The sequence below is a fragment of the Cricetulus griseus genome, chromosome 2 (genome assembly GCF_003668045.3).
Source record: "Cricetulus griseus strain 17A/GY chromosome 2, alternate assembly CriGri-PICRH-1.0, whole genome shotgun sequence".
Taxonomy (NCBI): Eukaryota; Metazoa; Chordata; class Mammalia; order Rodentia; family Cricetidae; genus Cricetulus; species Cricetulus griseus.
In genome coordinates, this window is record NC_048595.1 from 297,309,684 (window position 1) to 297,327,798 (window position 18,115).

The 18,115-nt window shown below is 37.9% G+C and overlaps 1 protein-coding gene across 2 annotated transcripts in view; it reads left to right on the forward strand.

Moving 5' to 3' along the window:
* Positions 1-17,170, forward strand: part of Ttc37 (tetratricopeptide repeat domain 37) — a 103,097-nt gene extending 85,927 nt beyond the window's left edge. Inside the window, exons 41-44 of one of the 2 annotated variants that reach the window (XM_027401836.2) lie at positions 4,299-4,451; positions 10,775-10,905; positions 12,714-12,837; positions 14,916-17,170. In XM_027401836.2, coding sequence (XP_027257637.1) covers positions 4,299-4,451; positions 10,775-10,905; positions 12,714-12,837; positions 14,916-14,990 — 483 coding nt within the window. In that variant the 3' untranslated portion in view covers positions 14,991-17,170. The remainder of the gene's footprint in view (positions 1-4,298; positions 4,452-10,774; positions 10,906-12,713; positions 12,838-14,915) is intronic. The other variant, XM_027401837.2, reaches the window with a different exon arrangement.
* Positions 17,171-18,115: the final 945 nt, after the last annotated feature.

Sequence of the window (18,115 nt, forward strand, 5' to 3'; positions counted from 1 at the left end):
TATCCTGCTACCTTGCTGAAGGTGTTTATCAGCTGTAGGAGTTTCCTGGTAGAGTTTTTCGGGTCACTTATGTAGACTATCATGTCATCTGCAAATAGTGAAAGTTTGACTTCGTCCTTTCCAATTTGTATCCCTTTGATCCCCTGTTCTTGTCTTATTGCTCTAGCTAGAACTTCAAGTACAATATTGAAGAGGTATGGAGAGAGTGGACATCCTTGTCTTGTTCCTGATTTTAGAGGAAAAGCTTTGAGTTTCTCTCCATTTAGTTTGATGTTGGCTATTGGTTTGGTGTATATCGCGTTTATCATGTTTAGATATGTTCCTGTTATTCCTGTTCTCTCCAAGATCTTTATCATGAAGGGATGTTGGATTTTGTCAAAGGCCTTTTCAGCATCTAGTGAGATGATCATGTGGTTTTTCTTTTTCAGTTTGTTTATATGGTGGATTACATTGATGGTTTTTCGTATATTGAACCATCCTTGCATCCCTGGGATGAAGCCCACTTGATCGTGGTGGATGATTTTTCTGATATGTTCTTGGATTTGATTAGCCAATATTTTATTGAGTATTTTAGCATCAATGTTCATGAGGGATATTGGTCTGTAGTTCTCTTTCTTAGTCTTATCTTTGTGTGGCTTGGGTATCAAAGTGATTGTAGCCTCATAGAAAGAGTTTGGCAATATCCCATCTGCTTCTATTGTGCGGAACAGTTTGAGGAGTATTGGTATCAGCTCTTGTTTGAATTTCTGGTAGAATTCTGCAGTGAAGCCATCTGGTCCTGGGCTTTTTTTGGTTGGGAGGCTTTTGATGACTGCTTCTATTTCATTAGGGGTTATGGGTTGATTTAAACTGTTTATCTGATCTTGATTTAATTTTGGTAAGTGATATTTATCCAGGAAACTGTCCATTTCCATTAGATTTTCGAATTTTGTGGAGTACAGATTTTCAAAGTATGACCTAAAGATTCTCTGGATTTCCACAGTGTCCGTTGTTATATCCCCCTTTTCGTTTCTGATTTTGTTAATTAGTGTGCTCTCTCTGCCTTTTGGTTAGTTTGGCTAGAGGTTTGTCTATCTTGTTGATCTTCTCAAAGAACCAACTCTTTGTTTCATTGATTCTTTGTACTATTTTCCTAGTTTCTACTTTATTGATTTCAGCTCTCAGGTTGATTATTTCCTGGCGTCTACTCCTCCTGGTGAGTTTGCTTCTTTTTGCTCTAGTGCTTTCAGTTGTTCTGTCAGTTCTCTAATGTGACTTTTCTCTAGTTTCTTCATGTGGGCACTTAGTGCTATGAACTTCCCTCTTAGCACTGCTTTCAGAGTGTCCCATAAGTTTGGGTATGTTGTGTCTGCATTCTCATTAGATTCTAGGAAGTCTTTAATTTGTTTTTTTATTTCTTCCTCAACCCAGGAATGGTGCAATTGGGTGTTATTCATTTTCCAAAAGTTTGCAGGTTTTCTGCCATTTGTATTGTTGCTGAATTCTAGCTTTAATGCATGGTGGTCTGATAAGATACAGGGGGTTATTTCAATTCTTTTGTAACTGTGGAGGTTTGCTTTGTTGCCTACTATGTGGTCAATTTTAGAGAAGGTGCCATGTGGTGCTGAGAAGAAGGTATATTCTTTTGAGTTTGGATGGAATGCTCTATAGATATCCGTTAACCCCAGTTGGGCCATAACTTCTTTCAGGTCTTTTGTTTCTTTGTTAAGTTTTTGTCTGGTGGTCCTGTCTAGTGGCGTAAGGGGGGTGTTGAAGTCTCCTACTATAAGTGTGTGTGGTTTTATGTGTGGTTTGAGCTTTAGTAATGTTTCTTTCACAAATGTGGGTGCCTTCGTATTTGGAGCATAGATGTTCAGGATTGAGATTTCATCTTGATGGACTTTTCCTGTGATGAGTATGAAATGCCCTTCTTCATCTCTTTTGATTGATTTTAGTTTAAAGTCCATTTTGTTAGATATTAGGATTGCTACACCTGCTTGTTTCTTGAGGCCATTTGATTGGAAAATCTTTTCCCATCCTTTTACTCTGAGGTATCGCCTGTCTTTGAAGTTGAGGTATGTTTCTTGTAAACAGCAGAAGGATGGATTCTGTCTTCGTATCCATTCTGTTAGCCTATATCTTTTTATGGGTAAGTTAAGACCATTGATATTTAGGGATATTAATGTCCATTGTTCTTTGGTTCTTGTTTGGTTTGGATTTATTGTTGGTGGTGTCATTGTGTGTGGATTTTGCCCTCCTGCTTCTTTTTGTGTTTGGCAATATTAGATTATCTATTGCCTGTGTTTTTGTGCATGTAGTTATGTTCCTTGGGTTGGAGTTTTCCTTCCAGAACCTTCTGTAGTGCTGGATTTGTGGATATGTATTGTTTAAATCTGTTTTTGTCATGGAAAATCTTGTTTTCTCCATCTATAATGATTGAAAGTTTTGCTGGGTACAGTAGTCTGGGTTGACATCCATGCTCCCTTAGTGCTTGTAGTGTATCTATCCAAGACCTTCTGGCTTTCATAGTTTCCATTGAGAAGTCGGGTGTGATTCTGATTGGTTTGCCTTTATATGTTACTTGGCCTTTTTCCTTTGCAGCTCTTAATATTTTCTCTTTATTCTGTAGATTTGGAGTTTTGATTATTATGTGTTGGGGGGACTTCTTTTTGTGGTCCAGTCTGTTTGGTGTCCTATAAGCTTCTTGTACTTTCATAGGCATATCTTTCTGTAGGTTGGGGAAGTTTTCTTCTATGATTTTGTTGAATATGTTTTCTGTACCTTTGAGCAGTGTTTCTTCACCTTCTTCTACACCTATTATTCTTAGGTTTGGTCTTTTCACGGTGTCCCATATTTCCTGGATATTTTGTGTTAGGGATTTGTTGGTCTTGAGGTTTTCTTTGGTTGATGAATGTATATCCTCTAGCGAGTCTTCAATAGCTGAGATTCTCTCTTCTGTCTCTTGGATTCTATTAGTTATACTCACATCTTTAGATCCTGATCGTTTATCCAACCTTTCCATTTCCAGCATCGCTTCATTCTGTGTTTTCTTTAATGTGTCTAATTCAGCTTTCATGCTTTGAACTGTTTCAAGAGCTTCCTTCACTTGTTTGGTTGTTTTATCTTGGGTTTCTTTAGCTTCTTTAAGAGATTTGTTTATTTCTTGAATTTTTTGGTTTGTCTTTTCCTCCATATCGTGTAATTTTTTGCTTGCTTTTTCTTCTATTTCTTTAAGGGATTTTCTTGTTTCCTCTTTGAAGGTCTCTATCATCTTGCTGAGATAATTTTTGAGGTCCATCTCTTCTTCTTGTGCTATGTTGGGCTTTTCAGGTCTTGCTGGAGTGGAGTCCTTAGATTCTGGTGGTGTCATCTTGGTCTTTCTGTTGTTGAGCGAGTTCTTATTCTGTCTTCTTCCCATATCTTTTTCCAGTGAGTGCAGGTAGGATCTCTCTATCTCCTCTTGTTACTCTGTAGTGTGTGTGGGCCAGGAATTCAATGTCCGAAGCTCTGGATGGTCTTGCCTCTCCTCGTAGCCTCCTCACTCTGAAGGAGTTAGGCCTCCTGGCGGATCGGTCGCCGAGAATGGAATGAAGAGTGGCCTGTACCCAGATTCAGGGAGCTCCTCCCTGCCTGGGCGTGTCTGTTTCAAGCAGGGACAAGCCTGGAGGGATCTGGGTGAATGGCGCTTAGGACAAGAATTGGGTAAAAGCAGGGGGTGGCTCACCTGGTCTGCGATGAGTCAGCGCGATTACATCTTTTAAGAAGGTGGTATAAACCAAACTTGTCATTGCTCGTATCTTTTGTCTCTTTATTGAATTTTTATTTTTTCTATTTCCTAATATGACTGTTGAATTAGGCATGTTAAAATGGCCTGTCACTCAGAACTTGTTTCTGTCTGCCTTTTCTAGTGAGTTCTATATTGTTGGGGATTTGCACATGTAGCAATGCTTATGTGGAAGGAGTGCTGTTACAGTATCAACTTCATGTCTTGCTGTTTTGGCTTAAAGGCTATATTGTTAGATAGTACTACAGCTGAATAAACTTGCTTTTTATTAGTATTCATGTCATTTATTCAATAGTTTTTGCATTGTAATGTAATATTCTTGATTTGTCAACTTTGGAGACTCTTTAGACTTCAGCTTGATATGGCTAGGAAGTTATTGCTGGCAGAATAACCAATGTGATTACTCTCATTGTTTTGAGGGGCACAAAGAATACCAATAATTGAGTTAAAAATTAACCCATTAGAGTTGATTGAATTTCTTGGGAGTGGGGAACCAGACTGTAGGAAACTCAAATGTTCTGCATTTGTCCCTTAGTGGTTGGCACAGGTGTATCAGTCCCAAGGAATGATGGGTGCTGCAGAGATGTGTTACAGAAAGAGTCTACAAGTGGCATCCCAACAGGGCAATTGGAGTGGGAAGCTCTCGAGTCTGTTGAAGCTCGCACTGCTTGCATTGGAAGTGTGCATGGTAAGCATGTTATAATTATGATCATGAAAACTTGATTCCTTCCTGTTTAAGTATGTAACATTTCATGCAGTGATACTCTGTGCCCTTTTCCCCATTGTTTCATTATCTGTGGTTTCTTGTGGACTTTGTACTTTGAGCTCTGAAGGAATGTAGAACAACAGCAACTCACAAACTTCAACAGAATTTCTTAATTGTTTAGGAACAATCAAAGAGTATAGTGGGCCACAGCTTCCCCTACAAAAGAGTGTAATTTTAAGAGTTGAGTTATATCAAGTGTATTCTTGGTAACTTAAGAATTCAAAGTCTGTTATTATGCCAGAATTTAACTTTTTTTTTTCTTATTTCAATTTAACATTCCTCAAGGTATTTCTAGAGGTCTCTGTGACTTGATACCCTATTTTCTGATGCCAATACATAGATTAACCCAAAAATTTTTATGTGCCAATATGAAAAAATTTTAAAGATAGAATGTACGTGAGAATGAAGTCAACTGTAGAACAATTTATATGATGTGATCCTATTTGAGCACTTGTGTATTTGGTGTATATGATATTATCAGCTTGCAATGTGTTTGTTAGGATTTAGCCCTATCATGAGAGAAAAGCATCTGCAGGGATGTGCTAATGGACATGAGTCCCATGCCACCACACAGGGTTCCACACTGGATTTAATGCTCTGCACTTGCCATCTTCATATTTTTAATAATTTCTAAACACTTTCATTTTTGTGCTGAGACCTGTGGTTTGTGTGGCTAGAGCTGCAAATGGCACCTACTCCTGAAGTTGAAAGTCTGAGAAAGGTAGCCTGAGGAAAACAGCTCAGGCCTAGAGAGCCTGCCATTTTGTACTATAATACTAACCAAGTGTAACCTTCCAGAAATTTACTAAGGGCCTGGATGTTGTGCAATATTTGTTTAACTATGCAAAGATGTGTTGCATTTTTTTTTTTAACTATGTAAAGATGTGTTGCTGTTTTGCCTTGCCTGCCTTAGACAGCTGGTTGGGCTAATAAAAAGCTGAACAGCCAATATCAACATAGGAGGTATGGGTGTAACTTCCTGTCAGGAAAAAAAGTAGGAGGAGGAATTTAGACTTGGAAAAGAAAGAAAATGAGACAATAGGGAAACAAACACCAGGGGCCAGACACACAGGAAATTGTGCATACAGAATGAAAGAAGGTAAAAATCCCCAAGGCTAAACTAAGGCCGAGCATTCATAGTTAATAATAAGTGTCCATGTCTTTATTTGTGAGCTGGTTTATGGCACAAAGAAAATATCGTCTACACAGATACCATTAGCAAGGCAATCCAGGGAGAAACAACATGCCATCATGGCCTTGCTGGACCTCAGCCTTACCATGAAGATAAGAGGGTTTTGAGAGACTGGATAATGTCCTTGCACAGAAAATGAACTATTTGATAAATAGAATATACTTTATTGAGATAGTAAATGAATGTGTACAAGATGACGTGAGTCACAAGTCCTACCATAATTTATATTTGGACAAAAAGTCTATAATAAATTTCATTAATATTATTATTATAGTTTTCTAATAATGTTTTTCATGTAATATATTCTGAGTACAGTTCCTTCCTCCAGCTCCTCCCAAATCTTTTACACCCACCCACCCACCCAATTTCATGCCTTTCTCTCTCTCTCTCTTTAGAAAATAAACAGATATGGAAAATAAAACAGAATTAAAACACAAAGCACTTGAAACACATAGCCACAACACATATACAAATAAAACCCCATGAAAACACAAAATTGGAGACTATAATATACAAACAAAAGATCAGTAAGACAGAAATTCCCAAACAAATATGAGACAAAAGTCTGAAAATACCATTGAGTTCGTATGTTGGTCCTATTGCTGAGCTTACTCTGGAGTGTGGTTAATGTAACAGTGAGTTCTGAAGTATGATTAATGTACCTAGTGAATTTTCTCTATTGGAATAAACTAAAGTTTCCTTAGCAAGCAGATGTCAATTGGAGATAGCTGCTGGGCTAGGGAGGGGAGCTCATGTCTACTTTCCCATTAAGTTTGATGCTATGCAGTCCCTGTGCCACGCAGTCTCTATGAGTTTATATATGTGTGTTGGTCTTATTGTATATGGGTATATGGAAGATGCTGTTGTTGTTTTGTTTTGTTTTGTTTTTGAGTCATCCATCCCCTCTGGCTCTCATAATTTTTTGCTGTCTTCTTCCACATATTCCCTGAGCCCTGGGGATAGGAAGGGCAGTTGGATGAAGCCATTAGGACGGAGTGCTCCAAAGTCTCACTCTCTGTACATTGTCCAGTTGTGGATCTTTATGTTAGTTCCTATTTGCTGCAAGAGGAGGCTTCTCTGATATGGCTGAATGAGGCCCAGATCTATGGGTGTATCAAAATGTCATTAGGAGTCATTTTATTGCTGTCCTTTAGCAAAACAATAGTATTTGTTTTCTCCTACGCCCACGACCTATCTAATCTTAGTCCTTGCCCACCTGAGCAGTTCATCTCATAGAATGGACCTTAATTTCAATCAGACGGTGGTTGATTACTCTCAGGTTTGTGCCATTATTGCATCAGGATGTCATTCAGGCAGGCTACCATTGTAGAGCTCAGGACCTGTAGCAGGTGGTTTTTACCTCTCTTTGCTAGTGCAGTGTACCTTCAGGTACCATGTACTCTAGTTGGTAGGGGTGAAGGCTCTAGTTAGGCAACAGCTCAACTTCTCTGTGCTCAATGAGATAGGTGCCTGCTATTTTCACCAGTAGGGCTTTACTCTCAGTTTGTCAATATCCTGAGATATTTGAGGGTTTCCATGCCACCCTTTTGGCCCAGGACTCTACTAAATGTAACCCAATCCTAGCAGTGGAGGTTTTTTCTTGGTAGCAGAAGATGTCTAGTTGAGGCATTATCTCACCTATTATTTGCTGATTCCATTTAGATTTCTTTCATACGTGTATATTTTTAGGATGCTTTTACAGTAGTAGGTTTCTATATGATCTCTCCAGTGATGTGTTAGCTGTCCCTTTCCTTATTCTCTCCCTTATTCCTTTATTCCATCCCCCTGCTCCAGTGTCCCCCTTGTTTCTCCCTACTTATGTATTCTATTTCCCCTTCCTTGATAGATCTTCTCTTCCTCCTTATTATTTATATACAGAAAACAAAGAAAAAAGTCTATAGTAAGTATTATCATTATATTGTTTTGTTTGTTTGGGACAGGGTCTCACTATGTAGCCCTGGCTGGCCTTGAATTTGCTATGTAACCCAGGCTGGCGTTGAATTCAGAGATCCACCAACCTCTGCTTCAAGTGCTGGGATTAAAGGTGTGAAACACTGCTTTTAGCTCAAAAATAAATTTTGAAGAGCTGGGGAAATGAAACCAAAAGTACGTTCTGATTATGTTGTTGAGTATGGGTAGAAGTAAGATTTGATTTCTTAGAATTTAGAGAGTATATTTTTAAAATTACTAGTGAGAGTTTTCATATTAGTGTGTGTGGTGTGTGAGAGTAGATGTGTGCACGCGTATATGGAGGTCAGAAGTCAGTGCTGAGTTTCTTCCTCAGTCTTTATCCACCTTATCTATTGTAATTAAAGCCAGGAAGCACCAATCCATTAGTCCAGCTTGACCTCCTCCTCCCCTGTCTCTGCCTTCATGCTCTACCTCATCTGCAACCCAAGCATTAACTTGGTGCCAGAGATTTGAGCTCAGGTCCTCACAGTTGCACAACAAATACCTTCTCCACAGATTCATCTCCCTAGCTCATGTTACTAGTTTGTAAAAGGACACGGGTCATTGTTTTATAGATATATCTATGGGGCTAGGAACTACACAGTCCCTTGTTCTCTGCAGTTAGATCTCTTGGGGTTTTCTGCAATGGTATCCATCTGTTGTAAAGAGAAGTTTCTTTGATGAAGGGGTAAGAACTAAACTCTCTGTGAGTGTAAGCAAAACTATTTATAATGTAGGGGTTGTACTGACTTAGGAAAGTTGCTGGCACCACACTACTAGTCCCAAGTAGTCCCTAAATTTCCAGTACCAGGCATAGGTTTGCCTCTTGTTGAGGAGGCATAGGTTTGCTTCTTGTTGAGCAGGCCTTAAGTCCAATTAGAGAGCTGCTAGTTACTGTCAAGATGTGTGTGCCACTACTGTGTTGTAAGGGTTAGCTTGCTGGTAGTTGTGATTATATGTATACATAACAGCAATTAAAAATAAGAGGATATGGATTTTTGAGAGAACTTGGGGCATGTGGGAGGGAGGGAGGAAAGGGAAGTAGGAAAATTATGTAATTTTTCTCTGTTATATAGTATATAATTATATATATGTATATATCACATGTATATATATAAAATGCTTTATTTCTGCTCTCATATGTACAAAAGATGCCTGACAACCTTCATTATCCATTTGTATAGTCATTAAGCATTGATCTTCCTTGATTACACAAACTACTCTTGCTTACACTATTCTTAGAGTATTGTTCTAGTATTTTTCTTATAATTAAGTGAAATGGACTATGTATTTTGTTTTAATATGATTACATTAAAATGTGAAAAAACAATTGACCTTTAAAATGCATATTCTATATACTTGTAACTAAGAAGTCTTAGTACAATTTGAGGTTTTAGTTTTTTTTAGTATTTTAAATTTTGAGGTTATAATTGTATAATTCTTCCCTTCCTTTTAATCATCTTTTATATGCCCCACCTCCCACCTATCGGGTCCAGCCAACGTCAGACTTGCCTGAAAGGGGGAGTGAGCATTGAGAAAAGAAACAAGAGTTGGAGTCAGGAGGGCACTCAGTGAATACTGTAGATGCCTCAAGTTTATTACTCATAGTTCTTATATACCCCAATTAAAAGGGGAGGGCAAAAGACTTCCTTACCAAGATACAAGGAACAAATATAATTACCCCCCCCATACCCAAAACACCTGGGAACTACATCCTAGTCAAGCATCCTATAATTTGGTTGTGAGGGTCAAGGCATCCAGTACCCACACCTTAGGCCAAACATCAGTTGTTTAACCTTGAGGAGCAAGAATAGTTTTGAACTCTTTGATCTTAAGTTAGGATGGAATGGAGTCAATAACAATGGGCCCTGACACCACCCTGTAGTGTTGATTCATCTAAGACACAATTCCTACACCCAAAGATCAGGGATTATTTTAGAAGGTGGGGCAGAAGGATTCTAAGAGCCGTGCAACAGGGGTTTTGCTGGGATTGTTTTTTGAGGTGGAGTCTTGTGAAGCCCAGGCTGGCTAGGTTGTTGGGGATTACTTTGAACTTTTTAAACTCCCTATCTCCACCAGCTAAATTACAGGCATGTGCCATGGTGTCTCATTTCTGCAGTGCTGGGCGTGAATCCCAGTGGTTCATGCCTGCTAGTCAAACATGCTACCAAGTGCCTTACAGCCACAGCCCTAGGGAAAGTTTTAGGGATTTTTTTCTTCTTACATAGTTTTTCTTACCACTTATTTTCAATTACTGTTTCCTAGGCAGTTCCTACTATTTTTGAATCAGTACTTTTTATAAAACCTGTTTTATAAAAAAAAATGTTTTCAGTATTCATAACTGTGGTTCAATTCTTCTCTCATCTGCTTTATATGCTCTATATTGAGGTTTTATTAAATTTCAGGTTTTCTTTTCAGATGATTTTTGAAAAGCACCATCTTACATTTACCACTGTCTTAGTCATTGTTCTATTGCTGTGAAGAGACCCTATGGCCATGAGCAGGGCAACTTTTATACAAGAAGGCATTTAATTGGGGCTGACTGACCGTTTCAGTGGTTTAGTCCATTATCATCATGGCCACATGTAAGGTGGTGTGCAGGCAGACATGGTGCTGGAGAGGTGGCTGAGAGTTCTACATCTAGATCTGCAGGTAGCAGGAAGAGAGAGAGGGACACTGGGCCTGCTGGGGCATTTGAAACCTCAAAGGCCACCCTCAGTGGCACACTTCCTCCAACAAGGCCACCTACTTGCTAACCAAGCATTCAAATCTATGAGCCTATGGGGGGAGGGCGGGCATTCCTATTCAAACCACCACAACCATAATTAAAAAAGAAAAGATTACTACTTAACAGGGTTCTCATCTATAATGTGTGTTTTTCTTTTAACTACGTTTTCATGTGATAAAATGTTTTCTTTTTGATGTCTTCCCTTATCTCAGTGTACCATGTTAGTCCTAGATCATTTGTAGTAATTACAGTTTTGCTCCTTTGGTATTTATATGATGATGGACAAGAAGGGAATCCGTAGTGAGAGCTGAGCTATGTGTGTTTTAAAGTGAACATGTCAAAACTTTGAGTTAATGTTTATTTTGCACTTTTTAGGCTAATGTTTCCAGTGATCACTGGTCATCCTTGCTTCAAGAGGCCACCAGCGAGGCCTTGAAAGTTTGCTTTTGTCCTCTGGCTGTGTTCTTGCAAGCTTTGTTACAATTCAACCGCAAGATGGGAGCAAGGTATATGAAATGTGTTCTTGGCTTGGAAATCCTACTTCACTGTAAAGCCTCCTAGGAAATGACCAAGAGAAGACTTATAATGAAATAAACTGATGTAGCAAACTTTGGGGTAGTCTTATATCTCTACTTTAGGAACATTTCATTCTGTGTTGCAATGCAGAAGAAAACATTTCATGTTTATTTAGCAAAAATGATGCATGGATATAAATATGGCAAGTTTGCCATGGCGGCATTTCACATGGGGATGCCCCTGAGGGTTTGTTTGTTTTTTTTCTTCTATTTTAGAATGAGCCAGTCGTGTAGTGTAGATTCTAGAAGCAGACAAAATCAGATTGACCCTGGCTCAAGGTTATATTAATAGAAGTTTTGCTAATTTAACAAACTGGAAAAATTAACAAGTGTTGGAAAAACAAACCTATTTGTAAATATGTGCTTTCATGTCTAGAATAGTCAAAAGCTGTTTGAATTAAAACAAAAATTTTGGTAATATTATTAGAGGTTTGGTTGGGGAGTCACATATATGAAGAACATTACTTAGTAGTCATATGTATAGGAGAAAATACTTTAAAAATAACACATGGTTCTAATAAATGAACCATAAATAAAACAATGATATAGGGATAAACATAAATGACACTGAATACAAAATAGGTAGTATAGAAATAGAGAGCTCACTAACTATAAATATGCCCCTCTCAAAAAGCCAGACCTCCCAAATTAACACTCAAGGATGGATTAAGGTCCTGCAGCTATTCAGCAATTCTGACATTATTTATAATATTCACCTGGCTGGAGGATGTTCTATGCTTGCATGCATGTGTATAGTTTCACTGAGAAGTGTTCTGTCTGTAAACTACCCAAGGAGCCTTCCTGCAGATTCACACTGAGTGACATAAGAACACAAGCTTTCATGTGACCCTATGCTTCTCACTACTGTTATCATTTTCAAAAATTAGCCCTAAATATGCAGTATAGGAAGAAACTGTGATTATGATGTAATCCTGTTCGTGGACTTCTTCAAGGCAAATTCTTCAGTTCAAACTAATTGCTATTTATAGGATCCTTCTACTTAGCAGTTCTGAAATTAGTTGTTTTATGTTATTTCTACAACTAAGGAGTTTTAAGGGTCATAACTATTAGTAAGTTAGGAAAAAAAAGATTAGAACATAACTGTAAATCATGTTGTAATTATATGAGTTGAGTTCACATATTGTATATATCCTTGAAAACTATAAAACTTGATTTTACACAGGTAATATACAGGTAATAAATATTTCTTATTCATATATATCATGGCTGTATTGGTTGTTTGGTTGTTTGGTTACTTGTTTAAGAACTTCTTTCTCCCTGTGGATTTTCTGGATTTTTGAGATAGGGTCTTACTGTGTAGCCCAAGCTACCTGGACCCTGTGAGCATTCTGCCTTCACCTTCTCAGAATTTAGTGTACAGGCATTCACTACCATGCCTGGCTGATTTTCCTGCAACTGTCAAAAAAGATTACAGGACAAACACCCAGATATGCTCACACAGTTTGGAATCTTCTCCCCATTGTATATTGATTGAACTTTAATCTGCGTGTTATAGGAATAACAATAGCAATAAGGTTATAAACCTAAGTATGACTAAATGTCATAGGGCTTTGTGCATAGTAAACATTAAACAAAATAATAACTATACTTTAAGTAAATATCTTAATCAGGTAAGACTTTCAAATGAATGGGAAAGGTAATGTCTGTATGATACTATATTTAAAATCCGTGATAATAACTTAAGTGCTCTGAAGTAATTGTAAATGTCTTTCTTCTAGAGAGACACGGAGACTCTTGGAGAAAGTAGTGTATCAGCCTGGCTATCCCAACTCAATTGTATCAACTGCACGTTGGTACCTCTTAAGACACCTCTACGCCAAAAACGACCAAGAGCTCATTGACGTAAGCTGCTAACTTCATTTAAAATACTAGAGATATCTTTTCAAACTTACCCTTTTATTAGTGAAATTTTAAAAGATGTATATCAAATTCTTTGGCCAAAATACCACAATTAATGTTGCATCTGCTAAAAGTAGAGAAATAGTTACGTACATGGTTTGAAGATTTAATGTGTGGTTAGGTAGTGTTTTATATATGTTTGTTATAAAATTCTCACCTTGGTCTTATAATATTGAAAGCTAAGACTCTTTGACATGAAAAAACAAGGTATTAAAGCTGTGCTTGTAAGTAGTTAAATGCAGATTCAACAGAAGCCATACTAAGTTTTCTTTGAGAATAATAACCATTTGGAGTCCAAAATCCAAATTAATGTCTAGTCCTGAGGGTGGGGGCATTGGTTGAAAGCTTCTCTATTGATGTCAGTGTGAGCTGTGTTCTAAGAAATTGCATATGAGGGGCTAGCAAGGTCACATCAGGTAATCACTCTTGTTGTGAAAGCCTGACCTAGATCCCTTCAGTCCACTGTGGAAGGAAAAAAGTAACTTCTGAGAGTTTCTTGTAACATCCACACTTGTATCCACATTCACCCTACTCCATGCATATAATAGTCAATAGAATATATATTCCCATCAGTGGGTTTTAAAAATGTTTTGATTCATGACTTTCTTTGTTCTGTTACTATAAAAATAGCATGAATTTGTTAGCCATGTTGGGGCATGGAATTTAAGGTAACCTAAATCTAAGTCCCTGGGCATGGTCATTCATATTTGGCTCCATAATAAATTTTCTCTTAGCCATTTAAAGGAAATAAATAATTGTATATGAACCATAAATGACAAGTTTAGATTAAAAGTTATTCTAACAAATATGTCTATTTAGTAGTTTATGAACTTTCTTAGGTGGAAGAGAAGGGTAAAATGTTAAGGCGCCTATCTAAAAGGTAGTATTTTTTCTGTCATCTGTGAGGAACATGACAAATATAAAAGTCATTTATGAGCTATACAGAGGGTTATAACTGACAGGTGCTAATACAAAACCCTTACCTAACAAAATCTGTAGATCATTTATCAATGTCCATTGCAATTCTGAACATCTCGTGAATCAGGTCCCAACTGCTCTTTCTTCCAGGTAGTCTTTTTATGGTGTTTTTGCAGTGAGCAGCCCTGGGAAACAGATAGTTGTAGGGGAAGCTGTAGCCACGCCTTCTTAGGGGCTGGCTACAGGTGTGCCTGACCAGGCTTGTGAGGGTGTGGTCAGAGTGATGTAATATGACTGCGTTTGTGGTTTCGGTTTCTCTTTGCTGCTTGCTGTACAGGCTGCTACCACGCCGGCTGGCTAGGTTGCTTTGTAAGTAAGGCTTTTCCCTATTAAATACCCTTATATTTCTACCTGACTCCATATTGGCAATTTCCCACTATAGATAGTGTCTCCCTCTAAAATAAGTTCCTCTCATAATGTATCTCCTTGCACAGGTGGGAAACTATGTATCCATCCACATCACTCCTCTGAGGGGCTTAGAGGACAAAGGGCTTGGAAGCAATGTGTCAGTGTTTGTGCCATTAGCAGGGCAGTCAGCTGTCTGACCAGATAGTCCTGTGTTACCTGGCAGAATCTTGAAATTGCCATACACTGTCTTCCTAGCTTGCAAAAAGAGCAAAGTCCCAAGCTTTTTACAGTGTTTGACAAGACAGCACAAAACAACTGAATGAGTTGGTGGAATTGCCCCTTCCAGTTTGTGGAATTTGTGAAAATTATGGAAAGCTTCTTGACAAAACCTAAAGCCAAGAGCTTAAATTGTACACCATGGTTTTAAACAGGCCACTGTCATCAGGACAGTTGTATATAGACCAGTCTTATATGCGGTCAGGGTTTACGGTGACAGGAAGGTAAGCAAAACCCTTAATTTTACAAACAACTAATAATTATATGAGTCAAGATATCGGCAGTTTTAATAATAAACAGTGCTTATATGTTAGCTTTAGTTGAGTAGTTTATGACAGCAAAAGTGAAAAACTGCATTGCTGTGGTTAGTGTCACCCTTTGAAATGGCTTCCTGAACTTCTGTCTGTGATTTGACACAGGTGTTGGTGAAAAATGCTGAAGCTCACAGTGACAAAAGAACATTGGAACTGAATGAGAAGCTGTCATCACAGTAATCATGGTTGTGAGACAACTGTAAAATCTGAAGAAAATAGGACGAGACAGTCAAGACTTCTCACCTGAACAACATATTCTAGAACTAGTTGTATCGGCTGGGCCTGGTGGCACACACCTTTAATCCCAGCCCTCAGGAGGCAGAACTGAGGGGATGTCTGTGAGTTCCAGACCAGCCAGCAGTACACAGTGAGATCCCATCTTGAAATATTAAAAAAAAAAAAAAGCAAATAAATTAAAAGTTGCAGTTTTAATCATCCATTGCTTTTCCTCTTTCCCCCTTTTTTTAATCTAGAGAAGTTGAAGTTCTAAGTTAGAGGTGTAACTTCCCAGTAACCCTCAATCTGCCGCTTTTAGCCTTAAAGATTTCTCTGACTTAGTCCTTAAGAAAGAAAAAAACCCTCGTTCCCTTACTTATTTTTTGTTTGTGTGTTTGTTGGAGTACTTTTTTTTTTTCTAGAGAGTTTCTCTGTGTAGCCCTGGCTACCCTGGAACTTGCTCTGTAGACCAGGCTGCCCTGAAACTTAGAGATCCAACTGCCTCTGCCTGCAAGTGCTGGGATTAAAGGCGTGTGCCACTACCACCCAGCACAAACCTTATTTTTTTACATTTGCATGGGTATAATAGGGTATCTTTTGGAGGTTGCCTCTTACAATAAAGCCTTTGTAGCCATTTTACAAAATAATATGAAAAAGTAAATTTTATTATTTTTTAAATTCCAGAGTTCTTCAGACCAAGTCTTGGTGAAATATACACGTGCTCTTGTAGTCTGTCTTGCTAGTCCCACCTCAGATCCTGTTGAAGAAGCAGTGTATGGATGCTCGAAAGAGTGACTGCTAGTGAATCTGTAAAGTTTAGAATGCTCAGTTATCTGTTGCATTTAAACACAAATATTAATGAAACATTTGTTGAAAATGATGCTGATAATGTTTAATTATTTGCACAATTTCTTTGTTCATGATGAAAAGACATTAGCTACCTGAAATAAAACAAAAATCAGTGTCTTATATTTTTATATTATCAATATGAGTCATAGTTTTTAAGTTATGGGTTTTTAAAACTTAAAAGCAGAGTTACCTATTTTTTTTCAAAAAGTAATTTATATATTTAAATAACCTGTGTGTCACTTACTTTGTATTGTGGTTTTCAATATTCCAATGGGCATCGTGGTATATGCCTTTAATACCTGCCCTTGAGAGGCAGAGGCAGGCAGATCTCTGAATTTGAGATTAGTCTGGTCTACGTAGAGAGTTCCAGGCCAACCCAAATTGCATAATGAGGTCTCAGATGTAAATATCTATTGTATAGGGGTGTGTGGCAATATAATTTAGTGTGTGTTTTTTCTAAGGCAGTGCTCTTGTTGTATTATTTTATGAAATCTTATGAATTGGTAATATCCTCTAATTAAATTGTACTTCAGAGGTTACTCTCTTAGACAGAACTGTAGCTTGGTATTTCCCAACTGTGGTAGAACATTATAGTCACTGACAGCTATTCAGTCCGAGGCCTTTGGATTGGAGGGGTCAGAACTCAGCACTCTGATGGAGCCTGAGGTGGTCAGAGCTGAACAGGATGTCCTCTGCTTATTTCCTCCTTGCCCTTCTCGTGAGCTGATCCTGTGCTTGTAGCCTGACCCACAGGCCAGCTGGAGACACACTACAAGAGGCGTCTGTGGGGCTGGACCCATGTCCTGTTTCTGCTGACTGGGCTGCTGACATCTGCCTGTTTTAGGCACAGTCCCTGCCATCTGCCTGCTTTCTTGCGGGGGTTACTTTCTTCCCTGTTTAGATTATGTGACCAATCTGTGGTTTAGAAAATGCATTCACTTAGGATTTACATAGTGAAGATAACACATAGTGTGTTTAGTTTTGCTCCAGCCACATTCAAGTGGTAACCTTTGTATTCTTTTGACAATTCCAGGAACCTGAAACCTGGAGTTTTCTGGAAATCAGGGTGGTAAAAATGTCTTTAAGGCCAATTCAGGTCTTTTGTTTTGTTTTCATTTAGAATGTGCACATGCAGGTTATTTTGTGCCAACCTTGGGATCATCGTCTTTCCTTACCTTTTCCTTTAATATTGATGTTAAACAACAGTCTTTAAAAAGTCAGTTCGAAACAAATCAACATTATAAAACTGAAAGGTTTTTGAGTTAAATTAAAGCTGATTTCTCCAAGGACTGGTACTCAGTTTTTTATTGTCATTGCTATGTTTGATTTTAGAATTATAATGTGTTTTCTCTTTTTTAATCTCTTCATTTAGCTACCATTGCCGTTAGTTAACTAGATAGTTACAGTATTATAAACACCTGTAGAAAACATATTTCAGCTTGTAAGTAGATTCTGGATCACTATCTATTTGCTTGGAATCACTTGTCTTTTTTCTTTCTTTTTTTCCCCAGTGTCTCTTATTTTTGTTCAGAAAAAAAAAAAAAAAGTGAAGCTTTATTTTCTTTTTGTACATTACTAAATGAGTAATTGACAAGTTTTCTTTATTTTAGGATTCAGCACAAAGTAGGACTGGATAGGAAAATTCAGTTCATCAGGACCATTAAAGTGTATTAGTTGTTTGTTTGTTTTACCTGCTGAAAAGATACAAATGGAAAGGACCTGTCTCTGGCTGTCCATAAGATATCTTGGCCCCTACTTTGATGTAACCATAGTAACATAACAATGAAGCAGGTTTTAGAATATCGGTGTAGATTACATAAAAATATGTTTTGTGCACATTGAAAAATGTGGAAATTTTGTTTTTGTCAAGTTCACTCTTGTTTCTTTCCAGCCCTTCTCTTCCTCCTACTTGAGTTGCTAATGGAAGAAACTCAGATTCCTTCCCTGACATTTGTTCTAAAAGGTAGCACTGGGTTTCATAAAATGGCCCTCACTGTATAGGAGAAGGTGTTCTGTTTTTGCTTACATACTTAGAAATATGTATTTATATATTATAGACTTTATATGGGAGAAAAAAGTGACAACATTGCATCATTCACAATACATGACATATTTTTAGTTTGGAAAATAGTCACAAGAGAGCTATCATGTCTAAGACCACTCATGGTGCTGAGCTCTCATATGCTATAGTTTTTGTCTGGTTCAAAGTTTATAAGTTCCTATTGGGCAGTTTTTAATAG